Consider the following 19,583-nt stretch of genomic DNA (forward strand, 5'->3'; position numbering starts at 1 on the left):
TGATGACCAGAGGTTGATAGGTAAAGAAAGGAGAGAACAACATTCAAGAATGGGAAACTTCTGGAGAAGATAAATGAATATGGAAAAAATAATCCAAAAAAATGTGGTTTGGCTGTAACATAGGAGTACACTATAGAGCACAGAGGAAAAACAGGAAGTATACAGATAAATCACTCAATTTTTAAAGCCATTTAATTTACTGACATGAAGGAAATATTCATCAGCTTGGTGCTTTGTGACCACCTAGAGGGGTGGGATAGGGAGGGTGGGAGGGAGATGCAAGAGGGAGAGGATATGGGGATATATGTATACATATAGCTGATTCACTTTGTTATACAGCAGAAACTAACACTGTAAAGCAATTATACTCCAATAAAGATGTTAAAAAAAAGAGAGAGAAGAAGAAAATATTCAGTGGTGCTAAGAATTGAAGAGTACAAATTGCAATTTTTCTTATTTTATCAAACTTCCCACAAAAAGAATAACAGGGACTTCCCCGGCAGTCCAATGGTTCAGATTTTGCCTTCCAATGCAGAAGGCGCGGGTCCTATCCCTGGTCAGGGAACTAAGATCCCACATGCCTCGGGGTGTGGCTAAAAATTAAAAAACAAAAACAAACAAACAAACAAAAATGAAATTTAGAGCATCAGGAGGAAATCATTAGGTTACATGCTTATACATATGTCGTTATCTTTTTAAAAATGAAATAACTTTCAAAAAGAATGTTTGAAATCTAGCTGGTTCTTGAAGTTTGTTTTTAATAAATATTATATACACATTCCTTTTTTTTTTAATTTTCTGTTTTATTTATTTATTTTTGCATTTTGGCTGCAACGTGCAGCATGCGTGATCTAGTTCCCTGACCCTGCACTGGGAGCACAGAGTCTTAACCAATGGACCACCAGGGAAGTCCCCAAGATTTTGTTTTTAAGGACTAAAATCTAACCTGAATTGCATCTTGTATGGTGATCATAATTTATTAGGATAGTCATAATTTTCAAAATTAAAAAAAAAATCCCAAGAATGCTTTGTCAACAGTACTTCCCAGTAGGCACTGTGCTGTCATATGTTCTCCAAAACAATAATTAAGTACCCCTGAATGATGGCACTTTTAAGCACTTTCACTTTTCAACATAAAAGGCAGAAAAGCAGAAAAGAAACATTGCACAGTTTTTGCCTGAAGGCAATAATTTTATCAGCAGAGCATATCCTCAGTTCAGAATCTGGGCTCTCTATACAATGAAGACCAATTACTTTGTCTGCCTTATAGGCAAATACTTACTTAATGTAGAAATGATGGCGCTAAGAGAGTTGATAATAACAGTTTGTTTATGGTAGTCAGGTGACCCTTCAAAATTAAAATAATCTCCCATAAAGTTGACTGGGAAATAGGGCAAATATAAAAGCACCTTCTTCCATTCACAAAGGACTGCAGTCTCATCTCACACTGCAGATGCTCCAAAAGTAGCAGTAGGATGAGAGCCAATTTTTACCATATGGAAGACCCAAACCTCAACTGCTCTACAAGTAAAATGATGTCGTCAATCCCTACACAGGATGGAGACTCCTCCAGTTTTAAGGAAACATGCTCACAGAATCTCCCAGAGGTCTAAAAGGACCCAGGGATGCTGTAGTGTGTGAATGTGCAGGTTGAAACCACTACAGATCTTTTTCTAATAAGTAGGAAGCCAGTTTGAAAAAGAGAGAAGCAGAGAAGCTGAGAAGCTGAGCAAAAGACTCTAGATTACCCAACTCTGAAACCCATCCAACCTATGGATACACCTGAAAATGCAGATAACACCTACTTGTCATCAATGTCATAATGATTGACTGAGATAATGTATAGTCTAACAATATAGGAAACAAAACAGGCACACAATGAATGCACTATTTACTATACTGATACCTCCCAGGAAACCTAGCAAAGAAAGCTGGGTGATCAAAGTAGGGTGTATCTCGGCTGATTTTCTGGAAAACTTTTAGGAAGTCTAACTTATTCACCAAAAAGCTATTAGTAAGGCCCAGATATTCATTTGGATTTTCATCTTCTAATCTGAGGTAACCCAGTAGATTATCTGTACTACTGGGTACACTTTAGCTTTTGTGTTTATGTACACAAATCTAAAACCAACTTTCAAAGTTTTACGTTAACAATTTACCTGTTTAAAACAAATAATCTAAACTTCTGCTTTTCAAGCATTACTTCTATTTCAGCATGTTCCAATGCAGCCTTCTGGAGAATAAACTTGAAAGTAAAAAAAAAAATGGGGTGTAAAAAAGAGGCTGTATGAAAACACTTTCCAGTGCTATGTAATCTGGCAATTTGGAACTCCTGCTAGATAAAAACAAAGACTTGAAAGGAAGGGGCATCAGTAAACAGGGTAGTAGATACTAGAGACTGACTCAGTCACTAGGGAGAAAATATTTAATTGATTTAGCACAAAACAGGCACAATAACTAAAAATATTTCCCATTCAACAAATAGAATTCCCTTTCTGAATCCTGGAAACTAAAGAGAAATAAAGAGATAAATAGGCAATGCAATTAAATGTGCTTACAGAGCCGGCCATTTTCTATTAACAGCTACTTGAACACACAACACTATTTATCAGAGGTCTTCTGAGTACTTTGTAACAATTTCACAAAATACTCCCAGGAAATCAAATGACAAATCTCATGGAACCAATTGTACTAACAGAAGAAATTAAAATAAGGCTTTGACTTTGAAAGCCCAGTCATCCTGGACAACCGCTGAAGATGCAGTGGGTGCTCCCAGTAGGCTCTGAATGTTTTCAATGCCATTAACTAGAAGCACAAATAAGAAGAGCTACAAATATCATTTGTTTAAATTTTACCAATCCTATACATTTTCTTTCTGAGCACTTTAAAGAAACCAAAACAATGTTAATTCAGGATGACTAAAAAGACCCTAGGTGCTTTGTCAAAAAGTGCTTTACAAATGTCAAACAAACAAAATAAAAACAAGAGAAATAGCTATATTTCATGATAAGAACTTCGCAGGTTGACTGATTAGCTCAGCGTTTTATACCGAAATCTTTACTATGTCAATCTTTTAAAACGTTCGATGATGAACTAAATGAAGCTGGTTTGTTCTTTATTAATAAGATTAAGTCAGGATGATCTACTTTACAAAGCATAAAAAAATTAATTATCAAATTTAAAAGAGTTGTAGTATGTACTCTTTTAGTGCTAAAGGTACTCATTAAAACTCAGTTGAAGGTTGTCTACCAGTCTATTTCCCCCTCATTGTTATATTTTACTTACCTCTTCATGTACCAAATTACCCAAGACTTAAGGAGGAGAGGGCTTCCAAAACAGGTGTCAGATACATGGCCATCACATATGGCTATATTGTATGTATGTATGCAAAGTGATAATTTAGAAAAGTTCATAAAACTATGTGTCGGGTCACACATATATGTGAATTAATTAAGGGAGGGATGGGTTGGGAGACAGGCACAGTGGTCAAGAACAGAATATGCTTACTGTAAACAATCTGTCAGCAATAATGTCTGGTGTCCAAAATTAGGTGTGCATCCTGCGTAGGTCTGATTTATTCTCCACTCAATATAATATAAGTAAACCCAAGCAGCACGTTTTTTCTATCAAAGTAGAAAGGTCTTAGATGATTTCTCTAATTATAACTATACATAATATAGAGGAACTTAGTACCATTCTACCCTGCCGCAAATGAATTAAATAAAATTTAAGCTATCTGTTCAGTACATTTTCAATAGGCAGCAAGAGGAAGGAGATCAGTAAAAAGGCTTTCTGTTACTCACCTGTAACCCTCTCCTTTGTAGAATACTGGAATCATCCATAATAGACAACAGACCAAAAAAAAAGCCACTCTCCAGTTAGTCAACCACTAGTGCCTACTTGCATATCGCTGGGTAAAGAGGGAAACAATTAAGCCCGCTCTCCATGCTGTGCCCACTGCTCCACTAAACCAGCTCTCTCTCAGTCCAGCGTGAGCACACAATCACTGCCTCACACCAGAGCCACGTCTTTCTTCACAGCAGTCCAGATAGATCTCATCTGAATCACCATCAAAAAAGGGGGAAATTTTTCATATTTGTTTTTCTCTTGCATACACACCCCTTTGGTTGAAAATATCTGAAGTACCAAGAAAAGGACAAAGATCCCGGGAAAAAATTCCAATCTTTAACATCCTGACTTCGCTGCTTATTAAAAAGGTTTGGCAAACAAAACAAGAGAGTCTCCACCTACAGCTACTAAGCTTATAAAATCCATGTCACGTTTTCCTTTCCAAAAACAAAACCACGTCACATACATTTTTTAAAAAGATAATTCTTCAGAAATACAGAGAAAAACACATTATTCTGGCGCTATATTTTAAGCTTAGGCTGATATAAAACCAGTTATTGTTTTTACTAAGTCGGCAAAATTCCTTTCATCCTTTGTATAGACAAAGCAAATGTCAGATTCTTTCAATACTGTGACAGGCTCTTTTGTTTCTTTATCTCTAGATACGCTGGTCTTCACTTCTTGGACAGTCACGAAAGCCTCTTTCTTCAGGAGCTTAGGTCATTGCTAAGGTCGGCTTCCCTGTTCTTTTATGTCCTGGAGGGGGCTTGTACACGTTTGGTAAGTTCTGAGCATGGACGAATTCATTCATCTATTCATTGCTGATAGTACTGTCACAGGAAAAGCTCCCCATTCCATCAGACTTCTAAAAGGGCACAGCATGAAAAAGTCTAGTTTTACCCAGACTTTAATAATCTCAGAATCGTTTCTTTGGTCACTGGTTGTCATTTTCAAAGCAAGACTTCAGCCAAGTTTACAGCAGCTTCTAGACTCTTAATTTATATATTTATAACATATACATATATATATATAGAGAGAGAGAGAGAGAGAGAGAGAGAGAGTGAAAGGTTAGCTCTCATGATGTGATTTTGTCACTTAAACATCCCATAAGCAATGTTTCAAACTTTCCAATTTTATAGTAATTGCCAGAATCCTAGTAAACACAGGGGAAAGAAAACCAAGGCAAGTTAGTGATTTTTCTAGTAAGTCACAAAAGAACTGTTAGCAAAGGCAGCACTATATTCTTAGGAAGAGGGTTAAATACATTATCTACCAATTCACAATCACTGTTCTTCAAACTATAGGACATGCACAAATTATTCACTCTCCAAAGAATTTCAGAAGATATTAATCCAAATTTCCTAATTTGACAAATAAAGTTATATATAAAGCACCCAGAATCAGGCTGTTGTACTCTCTAAGGAGTAAATATAGCAATAACTATAGGACAGATTCAGTCTGCACCTAACAAGGAGAAAAGGCTGCCCCTCCTATAATTATGGCAGCTGCACCAAACAGTCTGGGGCTTGAAGGAAGGTCTATTTACAAAATCTTTTTCTGGTCTTCTTACAACTGACTCTAGTCACAAGAGCTAGCCACACTGCTGAAAACTGCACACAAAGCAGGATCCATCTCTCTTTCATTCAGCAAAAACCTTCTAATCTTTAGCACAACCAGTGTGGTCTTTCATTGTGAGAGCTAATAAATCCACATCTCCATGGACTCCTTCCATCTGCTGCTTTAAACAACTAATGGACGGATTATGTCTATGGGGAAAACAAACACAAGACCTGAACAGACAGCTGATTTGCATAGGGTGTGTTATCTACTGTATGAGTATCTACAAAGTCACAGGATTTTAAAGCTACAGAGCCTCTATCAAAATAGATTTTATTAACTAAAACACATACATCAGCAGAGAGGAAGTAGGAGTGAGCCTCTAATCTATCTATCCCTGTAGAAATAGAAATGGTGTAATTCTGATAAACTGTTCAGGCCAGACATTCAAAATTCAAACTCTTCATTCATTTACTAATTCAGGAATCATTTATTATGCCAAGCATTGAGATGGGCAGTAGGGAATGATTACCAAGCTTAACATTACCCATAAACTAATAATTCCATTCTAGAAGAGCTCAAGTCCAATGGGGAAGCCAAATAAGCAAGTAATTATGATACAACGTGGGAATTATGACAAAGAGGACTCAATTCATTACATTGGGAAATCTACAAAAAAGGCTTCCAGTGCCAAGTGCCATCTGGTCACTGAAACAAACCTTACAGGATTATCAGACCTTGGCCGTTACCTAAAGTATGCATAGCTTAAAAATCTTTAACCAGTCCTCACTAACCAAAAAATTAGTAACAAACTCCTTCCCTTGGCATTCAAGGCACGCTACAATATAGGAACAATAGATTTCATCTCCACCACTACCTTGCTGTAACCTTAGCCTTCCAATGAGAAAGAACAATGCACTGCTTCCTGAATACATACCATCCTCCTTCTTCTCTATCTCATATTCTTTGTGGTTAAACAGGAATACAATCATACACCTTATCGGACTGTTGAATAACTTAAACAACATATACCAATGCTTCTTAAACTTTTTCAATATTTCTAATGACAGTGTAGAATGCACCCTGCCCAAAATTTCCTGCCATAAGCTGGCTTCTTTAAAGCCTCATGTTTTGTTCTTAAAATTCATACCAATTTTGCATTCTTCTCTCTAATCTAATAAACTTTCATTTTTAATAGTAAAATAATATTTACAAATGCTGATTAAATTGTAGGAGACTGAAGAAGAGTAACCAGAGAGGTGGGAGGAAAATCAAGACTCCTAATGCTATCAAAGAAGCCAGGAAAAGAGTGTTCAGGGAGGGCTGAACAGTAACAAATGCTGCCAAGAGACCCATCTCTAAAGAAAACCCCTGAATTTACTGACTTGGAAGTCATTGGTATCCTCTGTAAGAAGAGTTTCAGGGGTAGACAGGTGAGAGGAGCAGAAGCCCTCTCACAGAGTGCTTCTGTGAGTGAGCAGGAAATGAGGAAATAAAGATGGCAGATCTTGACAACTCTTCCACCTTCCACTTAACTCTTTTCTATCCTTCACAGGCAAATCTCTTTAAAGAAGTTATTCTTGAAAAGGAATGGACAGGATTCAGGGCATTTACAGAAATAGGAGGAGGAATATTTCTTCCATTGTAACAGAAGAAAAAGCAGGTATAGGTAACAAAATATCTGTTAATCTTAGTGGTAAAGAAGCTAACAAAGTTTCCAAATTATAGCTGTTTTCTCTGTGAAATAAGAAAGAAATCAGCAAAGAGATTGGAAATTTGAGAAAAGCAAAGAGAATCTGAAAGAGATAATGTAGAGAACAAGAAGATGAGTTAAAGAAAAAGGACTGGCAAGCAATGTTGAGAACTGACTGACAGACATTATTCATCATAATTTTATAGGGCCAGCTACCAATCTGCTCCATGTGTGGCTTTCTTCAGTAAACTACAGTAACACAAAGGCAAACGTTTTACCAGACGAATTTACCAGATGGATGGACAAAAAATGGGGCAAAAGACTTACGACACTGACGGAAGAGCTAAAGAGTTAATGGACCACAGAATCTAAGCTAAAAGATTAAAGGACAGGAAGAAATTAGAATGATCTAATAGAGATGCTGATAAGCCTAAGCACTGTTATACTCTAAGAATAATTAAATGAGGGAACTGAAAATCTATCAGGTCATGGTGAGGTTATCCAGCATTATGACGTTAGTAGGTATTCCAAGGCACAGAGTATAGTCCTGAAGAGGGTACATAAGTGGACTATAAATGATGATGATGATGAAGTTAATTTAAGTAACTGTGATGCCAGGATCCTTCCCTGTGGAAGGATCCACACAGTCGCTGTGGATAACTGTAGGAGTTGGGAGGAGTAGGAAGACTTATGCCTGACGATAGTATCTAACATAAAAGGGGAGGAATAATTGGGAGGTTAGTAAATACAGTGGCCAGGAATGGAAGGGCTTAGACATAAGGACTGCTAAGAAAAATTACCCTAACAGTTCATATTGAACCCTGCTTCAAATAAAGTTGATTTATAAACAGTCGTCATAATATAATCCATATCCCTTATTTTATTCCTGGATAAATTAGGACCCAAGAAGGGGATATAACCTGCTCAGAAACTGTATACTAGGAACTTGAACTCACGTTTCTGCTAGAACATGCAGCTTTAACTAAATAGAACAATGGAGGAAGGTTTCCTGTCCTAGGAAGGATGAATAGAACATTTTCATCAACTTCTCTACTATACAGTAATTTGGTGTTAAAAAGACCATTTGGCAATGACTAGGTAGAAACTAGGACATCTGCAGAAATAAATAAAATTAAATACATAAATTCTCAGAATAGGTTGCATCCATGCATGTTCTCAACAAATATCATCCTTTCATTTATCCGAATGTGAGTAAAATATCTTATGATTAACCCAATGTGGAAAGCTATAAGGAGCTTTATATGGTAAACAAGCCAAGGTAAGCCCAACAAGAAAATTAACTCTTGTTGTAAAACCCAAGTCCTGAAGGTAGTCTCAGAGGAGACCTTTCTCCACCAGGCATGCAGCACTGCATGCAACACAAAGCACAGAACCTGGAATCTCTTCGGTTCATGATAGGTCCTCAACAAAGGATTCTTTTTAATTTGCTGCTTAAATGGAAACTCAGTCAAATAAAATTTCTTCAAAATAGGCCTTTTTATACAGGAAAAATATGCTCCTCAAGGTAAAAAGAATGATTTTACTGATATCCCCTGTTTTACAATATGCATGGGTTTACAGTTAAGATTCTCCACTCAAACCTTATAGGAAATCACTGTCATTATTTCAAAATAAAAAGTTAAATAAACCAGCTGAAACTTGCTTGATTTCTACATTTTCATTTTACTGTATCCTATAAATGCACTTTATTTTGTTCCCAAGATGCCCATACATCTGAGGGACCTTTCTGTTTGGAGTTTTGTGCCCCTTTTGAAAAACAGTCCATGAATTGTGTTTGCCAGAAGCAGTCTCAGTCCCTCAGCGCAGGTAATTTATTTCATGTGGGTCTGAAAATTAAGAGGTCAAATGGGGGGAAAAAGTGAGCTGAAACTGCAAAAATTACTGTCATTTAAAAAAATCTGGGGCTTCCCTGGTGGCGCAGTGGTTGAGAGTCCGCCTGCTGATGCAGGGGACATGGGTTCGTGCCCCTATCTGGGAAGATCCCACATGCCGCGGAGCAGCTGGGCCCGTGAGCCATGGCCGCTGAGCCTGCGCGTCCAGAGCCTGTGCTCCGCAACGGGAGAGGCCACAACAGTGAGAGGCCCACGTACCGCAAAAAAAAAAAAAAAAAAAAAAAATCTAGGCAAAAGTTATAAGCAATCACAGAGCGGAAAATCAATTAACATCATTTTTATGTCTTTTGCTTACTACAATGTAAATTTTACACAATCAAAACAGAAAACTTTCCTACAATTTTCAAAAGCAGAAAATCACTTCTGTATTCCTTTGTATTCCGCTTTTAGAAGTTCTGTTTTCCCTGTTATTTTTTAAAGGATAAAACTAAAAGTCTATACATACTCACATTCCAACAGACATGCCACAAGACAAAGGATTCCTTTCAATCCAAACACTGACGTAAATAATTCAAAGCTTTTAGAGAAACTAGAAATCCTATCACTAAATTCTAATTCCTAAAATATATATATCTCCCTTGCCTTAAAGGGACTAGATGACTTAAAATTAAAATGATTTTCTCTGTGAAAACTGCCCAAAGTAATTAAGTTAGTGTAAAATCAAAGCTAGAAAATCAATGATTTAAAAAATAAAAACATAACAGACAGCATATGCATTGACCTCCAGCCCCTCTTGAGATTCCAAAACCCTCTTTAACAACTGATATAGAAAGCAGACAAAAAATCAGTAAGGACCAAAAAAACCCTGAACAACACTATCAACCAATGTGACTTAAATGACATTTGTAGAGCACTAACACAACAGTGGCAGAACACACATTCTTTTCAAGTGCGCATCAAACATTTACCAAGGTAGACCATATTCAACACTATAAAACATGAGTCAATAAATTTTAAGACTTAAGTCATATATGTGACTGACCACAATGGAAATAACCTAGAAAATAATAACAAAAGAGATATGCAAAAATCCTCTAATATTTGAAAACTAAATAACATACCCATGACTAACTCATCATTCAAAGAAATTAAAAAGAAAACTAGAAAGTAATTTGAACTGAGTGAAAATAAAAAAACACACATCAAAGATGTGTAGGATATAGCTAAAGCTTTAGTATACAGAGAGAAATGTTTACCACTAATCACCTATATTAGAAAAGAAATGACCTCAGCTTCCACCTCAAGAAACTAGAAAGAGTAAATAAAATCCAGAGTAAGCAGAGAAAAAAATTAATAAAGATGAGAGCATAGAGTAGAAAACATACGTATAGACATACATACATACACAAATTCAGTAATAAGAGAAATCAGTTAAACAAAAGCTAGATCTTGAGAAAACGAATAAATCACTATTCAGACTGTTAGAGAAAAATGAAGGAAAAAATTACCAAGATCAGGATGAGAGATTTATAATTGGATACCAATAAATTATACAATTTAGATGAAATGGATAAACTGCTTAAAGGACATAAAATACCAAATCTCCCTCAAGAAATATAGGAAGTATTGGGACTTCCCTCAAGAAATATAGAAAGTATTGGGACTTCCCTGGTGGTCCAGTGGTTAAGACTCTGCACTTCCAATGCAGGGGGCACGGGTTCAATGCCTGGTTGGGAAACTAAGATTCCACAGGATGCATGGCATGGCCAAAAAAAAAAAAAGAAATATAGAAAGTATGAATATACATATCCCTATATCTAGTAAAGCAACTGAACTTTTAGTTTAAAAATATTCCTACAAATAAAAGTACAGATCCAGGTGGCTTCACTACTAAATTCTACCAAGCATTTAAAAAAACAAATTCTACAAAAACTCTTCCCAAATATTGAAAATGAGGGACTACTTACCAACACATTCTATAATATCAGCATTATCTTGACTCCAAAACCAGGCAAAAGACATTACAAGAAAAGAAAACTACAGATCATATATATCCCTTATGAAAATAAACGTAATAATTTAGCAAATCATATCCAGCAATATATTAAAAAGACAATACATTGTGACCAAGTGGGGTTTATGCCAGGAATGCAAGGTTGGCTTAACATTTAAAAGTCAACCAATGAAAAAAAGCAATATAAGTCTCCAGATTACCACACTAAAAAAGAAAAACCTTATCATCTCAACACATGCATAAAAAGCATTTGACAAAATACATCATCCATTCCTGTTAAAACTCTCAGCAAGCTGGGAAAAGAAGGGAACTTCCTCAACTTGATAGAGAGCATCTACAACAAACCTAAAGTTAGCACTGTACTTAACAGTGAAAGACTGAAAGCTTTCCTCCTAAGATAAGAAACAAGGCAATAATGCCTGCTTATCACTTCTATTCAACACTGCACTGGCACTTCTAGCCATTGCAATAAAGCAAAGAAAAAATAAATAAATGGGATCTGCATCTAACTTGGAAAGGATAAAAAATAAAACTATCTTTATTCACAGATGACATGATCATCTACACAAAAGAATCTAACATAATGAACAAAAAAAGCTACTATAACTGAAAAGTGAGTTTAACAAGGTTGTAGGATACATGATCAATATTGAGAAATCCACTGTATTTCTATACACTGACAACAAGCAATCAGAAACTGAAAATTGTAAAGCAATTACATTTTACAATAGCATCAAAACATACGAAAAGGGGCTTCCCTGGTGGCGCAGTGGTTGAGAGTCCGCCTGCCGATGCAGGGGACACGGGTTCGTGTCCCGGTCCGGGAAGATCCCACATGCCGCGGAGCGGCTGGGCCCGTGAGCCACGGCCGCTGAGCCTGCGCGTCCGGAGCCTGTGCTCCGCAACGGGAGGGGCCACAACAGTGAGAGGCCCACGTACCGCAAAAAAAAAAAAAAAAAACATACGAAAAACTTACGGCTAAATCTGACAAGAGATGCACAAGGCCTGTACACCAAAAACTGCAAAACATTACCCAGAAACAAAGAAGATTTATATAAATGGAAATACTGTGTTCATAGATCACAAGACTCAATAATGTTAAGATGTCAATTCTCTTCTAATTGATCTGTAGATTCAATGCAGTCCTAATCAAAATCCTAGCAGGTTTTGGGGCTTTTGGGGTTTGGGTTTTGTTTCACTTTGTTTTGTTTGGTTTTTTTTTAGAAATTTACAAGTTGATTCTAAAATTCAAATGGAAATGCAAAGGACCTAGAATTGCCAAATCAACTATAAGAAAGAACAAAGTTGTAGGTCTTATACTACCTGGCTTTCAGACTTATTATAAAGCTACAATAATTAAACAGTGTGATACTGGCATCAAGACAGACAAATACAGAATAAAGATCTGGGAAGAGGCCCACACATATATGGTCCATTGATTTTTGACAAAGGTGCAAAGCAATTTAGTAAAAAAAGGACAGTCCTTTCAACAGCGTTGGAACAACCGATGTCGACAAGCAAAAAAGTGTGAACATAAATCCATATCTCACATTATATATTAAAATTAACTCAAAATAAATCATAGACCTAGACATAAAACCTATAAGCTTTAGGTTGGTCTGCCATATTGCTGAAAGTTCTCTATTTACTCTTTAACACTGGCATTCTGACATCCATCCCTACACTCCTCATTTTAAGATACCCTATTGCATGAGTTATTTTTATAAGGAGCATAAATTACCTTCAAACACTGTTTAATCTAATGAGTAATAATGTGAGCAGCCAAAACAGTTCAAATAGCTTAAGTTAAAATCTTATTTACTAATTAGTTTAATTAATTAAAATACCTATTAAAATATTCATCTTACAGAATGGTTCTAAGTCTTTAAAATCCCAAGCTTAACCAAAGTAAGTGTCATACATAGTTGGTGTTGCAAAATGTTCAAAATAAGGAAGACTCAAAGATAGGGGCTTCCCAGGTGGCGCAGTGGTTGAGAGTTCACCTGCCGATGCAGGGGACACGGGTTCGTGCCCCGGTCCGGGAAGATCCCACATTGCCGCAGAGCAGCTGGGCCCGTGAGCCATGGCCGCTGAGCCTGCGTGTCCGGAGCCTGTGCTCCGCAACGGGAGAGGCCACAACAGTGAGAGGCCCGCGTACCGCCAAAAAAAAAAAAAAAAAAACAGATAGTTTGCACTGTTCATTATAAAGAACAAAATCTCCCATCACTTCTGATCTGTCCGTCCACCAAGCAGAGCTGTCAGGATATTAGTGAACAAGGCAAAAATCAGAAATCCTCAAGCATGCCATGATAGTCTGCATAAACAGATTATTTTAATAAAATGCCTTTAATATATAAAATTCAAAAGCTCCCCAAATCCAGAGTAAGATCCTATACTAGTTTCCAAATGTAAAGATGCAAAAAAACAAGTTAAGAATTTTTTTCAAATAAACAAGTAAATACAAACATACATACACACCGTTAAACGCCATGAAGAAAACAATGTGTGATGGGGGAGGAATAATGACATTTGAGATAAAACTTGAAAGAGAGACTCAGTCATGAAAAGATCAGGCTAAAGTGCATAATAGCTATAGGGAAAATAACCTGCAAAGGCTTTGTGGTGGGAACAAGCTTGCAATGTCCATTATGTAGAAAGAAGACTAACACTGTTGGAATATAGTAAGAAGGGGTTTGTTGCATAAGATGAGTTCAGAGAAGTAGGCAGGGACCAGATCATATAGTAACTTGGTAGGCCATGATAAGGAGTTTAGAGTTTATTGTTTGTATAATGGGAAGCCACTGGGTAATTTTAAGCAAGGGAATGACATAATCTGATATATATTTTTTTTAATGTACTACTTTCTTAAAAAATTGCTTAAAATTTTTCTTAATGTACTGACTACTTTGTGGAGAATGATTTGTAAAGAGGTCAAGGGAATGCAGAGAAATCACATAAGAAGCTACTGGAACAGTTCAGACTAGAGAAGTGGGGACTTGTACTAGGGGTTCTAGCAATTAGGCTTGGCAGGCAGGGTGGAGAGAAGGCAAATACACAGATTCAGAGTGTATTCCATACAGAGAGCCAACTAGACTAGCTCTTGGACTGAACATGAGGTGGAAAAATAAAACAATCAAGGATGCCATCTTTTACCAAGATTGTGGCACCATTTATAAGATGAAGAATACTAGAGAAGGAACAAGTCTATCACTTGACATGTTAAAATTCCATTCTCCTAACTAATTTGCTTCTACAGAGTTATAAAGGTTCCCTACATTCCACCCTTACTAGTAACAACCTTCAAATTGGTGAAGGTTGGACCTCGACCACCACTTTCTTCTTGAGAAGAGTATTACTTTCTAACTCTTCCATATGTAAAACCACAGTCTAGAGAGCTGACTGACAAAGTTCGAGCACAGGTTCGAGCCCTGGTCTGGGAAAATCCCACATGCCATGGAGCAACTAAGCCTGTGTTAGGTGCTTCTGAATGAAGAAAGGTGGGAAATACTTTGTGAGCTTCCTAAGCATCAGAGTGAAAACGTGAAGAAACTGTCTTTCTAGCAGTGTGAGCTCTTAAATAAACTGTATAGCCTTTTACATTACTAAATGAAATCATCTTCTTTTCCGCTTTCAAAGACTCAAGCCCATGCCAAGAGCAGAAAAACATACATAACTAGAATTTTATACAATATTTAAACTCATTTATACTCACTCTATCATTTGGAATTTTTATCCAATGAAATCTGGTTTTGAGGGGGAAAAAAACCCTATCTTTTTACACTTTTACATGATGTCTTGACTCCTCCCTAGATTCATTCTCTAACTTCTGAACACTGCCTCTAAGGACTGAAAACATCTTCATTAAGAAAAAAAAAAGCTGCCTATACAGAGATAAACTAATTAGAAAATTCCAGTCAGTAGCAAATACCAATATTATCATAATCACATAACCTTGTCCAACTGATGCCAAGGAATGTTCTGAGACTCTCTTGAAATAATAGAATAATAGGAAAAGTACACTTTGTATAGGCATTTGTGATATAACAGAGAAACCACTGGAATCAGAAACAAAAGAATCCCAATCCATTACTTGTTAACAATAATCATCTTGAGTGATGTATTCATACTACCTCACAGCTTCTTCATTTATAAAGCAGAGTTAATAATACAGTATGCCGGCTTTCCTGGTGGCACAGTGGTTAAGAATCCGCCTGCCAATGCAGGGGACACGGGTTCGAGCCCTGGTCCAGGAAGATCCCACATGCCGCGGAGCAACTAAGCCTGTGTGCTACAACTACTGAAGCCCATGCGCCTAGAGCCTGTGCTCTGCAACAAGAGAAGCCACCACAGTGAGAAGCCCGCACACCACAACGAAGAGTAGCCCCCACTCACCACAACTAGAGAAAGCCCATGCACAGCAACGAAGACCCAACGCAGCCAAAAATAAATAAATAAAATAAATAAAATTTTTAAATAAATAAATAACATAGTGTGGCAAAAATTACAAGAGTTTTAATATCTAATAACTTAGAGAAATGCAAGAAAACAGGTATATTCACATATTGCTGGTAGAAAGTAAACTGTTAAAAACAATAATACCTATTAAAATAAAATATGCATATAACCTTTGATCCAGCAACTCCATTTTAGAGGATCTATTCTAGAGAGAGGGAAGCGTCAACATTTAAGAATATATGAATATGGATATTTATTACAGCATGTTTAATATCTGCCAAGAGAGGAAAAGATGAAAAAACATTGTATAGGGATTTTCAGAAGTCCCTTAAAACCTTGAGTTTCCCACATCTCAGTGGTTCCCAAACTCTGCTGCACATTACAATCAACCTGAGCTTTCGAAAATCCTGATCCCCAGGTCACATCCCACACCAATTATATTTGAATGTCTGAGATCAGGAGCCAGGTGTCAGTATTTTGAAGATTCCCAGATAATTTCGATGTGCAGCAAAGTTTGGGAACCAATACCACAACTGTTAAAAAAGAAATCTACTGTTCTGAGGTCCCTCCCTGTTTAGGATTGCCAGGTTTAGCAAATAAAAATACAGAATGTCCAGTTAAATTTATCCTGCTCTAACATTCAATTTTTTGTCTGGTTTTGGATGAGAAAAGGGAGTTGTCAGACAACACTGAAGGAGAGGTTTCTCTATAATTTCTCAACAAAAGTGGTTCAAGTGAAACCAAGAGAGAAACTTCCCAAATATAGTAATTACAAAATAATAAGAAACATCATCACAGAGATTAACAGCATTCATTCTACAAAAAGAGAGATCTGGATTCAAACCATACTTCTATCATGAACCATCTGTGTGAACTTGGGCAAGTTACCCACTTTTAAGCCTCCACTTCCTCAATTTATACATTGATTGAGTAATCATGTCTATTTCATAGGGTTGGTATAAGGATTAAATAAAGCTAATCCATTTCAAATACTCAGCATAGTCCCCAGCACACAGGATGCATTCAACAAATGTTATTATTTTTAATCATGCAGTAAATGAGCCCTTCAAAATGGGCCCTGCTGTAAAAAACGCTAGTTGATGTGGAAATACTAGTTAATATCTCCCACAAATTACTTCTATGGGAAGGATGTGACTATTCTTTAGCTAATCTCTGATTATTTACTTAAGTAGGCAAGTACCAAGTAGAATAACATCATGTATGAATCTAAAAGAGTTTCTTTAATGCATTTTAAGCACAAAGAGGATTTTGCATCCTATGTTCAAAGTATTATTCTTTTCTCCATGAAACTAATATCCTAAAATGCCAATGAGCCATGCTTCTCATTGACATCAATAATTGTGCTGCTGAAGGAAGACAGCTGAGGCCCTTTAATACAATGCAGCTAACACACTGCCATCATAAGCTTATAATGAGAACTACTATTGTTCAGAATGATAAGGCTAGATCAGATGCCCATCAATTCCTTTAATAGGCACAATACAGCAATTTACATTTGCATTCATAATCAGGAACCTAAACTAAACTACTATAGAAGACAAGATAAAATGTCTTGTAAAAAGTTTTGTTAGCCAGAGATGCTCCTAATCCCAGCATTCTGAAACGCAGATCAAAAGTCACAGTACAGAGCACACAGACCACAATTCCATACAATCCTACCAGGTAAACAGAACACCCAGACTCATTCATTTGTAGCAAAATACGTTTTAAACACTATAGTTCTTTGACAGTGTTGATAATAACATTAATCTTTCATTGCCATTTACAGCTATATAACTGCATCAATGCTGATTTATAATTATATACATATTTCTTGAATAGGAGGAAGGGGAGGCAATTCTTATCACTCATTTAGAGAAACTATATGATTTGTTTTGATATAAATCTTCCTGCTCATAATTAATTCTCCAGGCATTTTCATTGAAAGCATAGTGGCAAGCATCTTTTTACCCCATTTAATACTAGTAGTCTATAGAAAAATTATAATCAAGGACAACATACATATAAAGCAACTAACCTGTTGAAAGGACTAGTTGTTTTCTTCTTTAAAACGTTTACAAATCAATTACGCTGCTTTAAAAAAGAGCAAAAAACTTAACCTCCTAATCACACTGAGTGACACATAATGGAATAGTTACTGAAAATGCAAAACTCAACAGCAGTTTCTCTCCCTCCCCTATAGCACCTTCTGCTCTGCACTGTTCACTACACATCTCTCTTTGTCCTAAAAGCCTGGGATCTTGCTAAGCACAAAGACTGTATCTCATTCTTCTCTGTGCACCCAGCACCGGGCACAACAAACTGCCACAGAAGAGTCAAAAAGGTCTATTAAATTTAGAAAGACACGATACCTGTCCTAAAGGCAATCCTCATCTAACAGAAGAGTGGCTCCCCTAAAGGTCTGTCTCTTTTTTAATCCTTCAATGTTCTCAAGTGAACTCATCCACATTCATAGCTTCAACTACCATTTCATACTGATGATTTGCCTCTTAAAGCTCTATCTCTAGCACAAATTTCCTGAGCTCTAAAAACAATTCTTACTGGCAATGGATCCCTCAAATTAGACATGGCCAAACAAGCTCTTTTTTCCACTCCCTAGGCCTGCCCTGGCTCCCATAATCTTGTGGGGTTTGGGGGTTTTTTTGTTTTTTTTGATTAATGAAATCACTCTGTGAGATCTATCAAGTCTTTGTAATTTTAATAATCACTGGAGGCTTCTAAGCAGAGGATAACTATTAGATCTCTAGTTCCAGAAAAAATCTGAAACGTTTTTCATAAACAAGCCAATTAAGGAGTCAGAATAAGGGTAAATAAAATGGGGAAAGGTGAAAGAAACAACTGATGAGGAAAGCAAGAGATGTACACAGAGAGTAAAGAACACGGGCAGATACAAAGACCCTCATTCAGTCAGAAAACACTCTCTGAGCACTTTACACTGATCTCCCTCCCTCCCCCTCCCTAACCCTCTCCTCATCAACCACCCTCCCACTTTTTTTATCTGCAAACAATCACCTCTACACAAAAGACCCCCTCCAACCCATTTCTCTCTAGTGCCCTAATCAAAATTCTCAACCAGTTTGTTAATCCTCAAGGGCTCCCCACTACTTAAAACTGAGGTCCTGATGCCTCCCTTAACATCCAAACTCCTTTGCTCTTTAATCCAATTTACCCAACCTACTGTTCACAACCTTATCTATCACTTCACTCCTTCCCTTAGGCTCCATGAAGACAGGGACAATGTCCGTTTTATTTAATAAGATGCAGCCAGAAGAAGGCACACTGACTGCCGTATAGTATGAGTATATAAGCTCTATAGTCCAGCCAAAATGAACTATTTGCTATTTCTAGGATTTTAGACAACCATACCTTTATTTCATGTTCCCTACTTCAGAAAGGCCTTCTCTCTGCCCAAACCTTTTTATCTCTAAAACTTATCCATCCAGGTCTAGCTCAAACACTACCTCTTCCATGAAGTTTTCTTTCATTCCCTAGAAAAAGTTATTTATTGCCTCACAGACAACTTCTACCATCCTTTGATCATTTCTAATCATCCTTTAAAATCCAGCTCAAGCATTATCACTATTAAGCTTTTAATTCCCACCCACATCCAGAACTGATCACTACCTATTGTGTCCAAACTATGCCTCACACAGTTTTCTATTATAACAATTATACAGCAATTATTATTTAGTTCTCTGAGAACAAGGACAATGCCTTCTGTATCTTATTTTCTCCAGCATTCACCTCAAATCCTGACACCATGTGAGCACTAAAAACATGTTTGCTGAATGAATAAAAATCCAGACACTATGTGGATATAGTATTTCTCAATACTAACCTAAACCAGTTGAGATTTAGGAAGGGATCCTAAAAGCCCAAAGATACCATTAACCTAATTTAAAGGCAAATCTAAATATTATCCTCAAAATTATAATTATATTATGTTATCTCCCTTTTATAGCTCTCTGCTTAGAGAATGAGTACTTTGGTCAATTTACCTCTAACTTTATAACATTCTGTAGAGCAAGATTATTTCACAGGTTCTACAACAGATGAAAACATGCCTCTATGTAATAAGTAGCATAGGCTGAAATACGCATATTAGTTTCATATAGATCACAGAACCAATTGGACTAACACA

At 36.7% G+C, this 19,583-nt stretch overlaps 1 protein-coding gene across 8 annotated transcripts in view; it reads right to left on the bottom strand.

Moving 5' to 3' along the window:
- MAST2 (microtubule associated serine/threonine kinase 2) overlaps positions 1-19,583 on the bottom strand; it is a 199,598-nt gene that overhangs the window by 132,923 nt on the left and 47,092 nt on the right. The window contains exon 1 of one of the 8 annotated variants that reach the window (XM_060306029.2): positions 3,804-4,240. The exons of the other annotated variants lie outside the window; for them this stretch is intronic. Within the exon in view, the coding sequence (XP_060162012.1) occupies positions 3,804-3,842 (39 nt within the window). The 5' untranslated portion in view covers positions 3,843-4,240. Of the gene's footprint in view, positions 1-3,803; positions 4,241-19,583 lie in introns of those variants that run through there. 8 annotated transcript variants of the gene reach the window in all.

Source organism: Globicephala melas, chromosome 1 (assembly GCF_963455315.2).
Source record: "Globicephala melas chromosome 1, mGloMel1.2, whole genome shotgun sequence".
NCBI lineage: Eukaryota > Metazoa > Chordata > Mammalia > Artiodactyla > Delphinidae > Globicephala > Globicephala melas.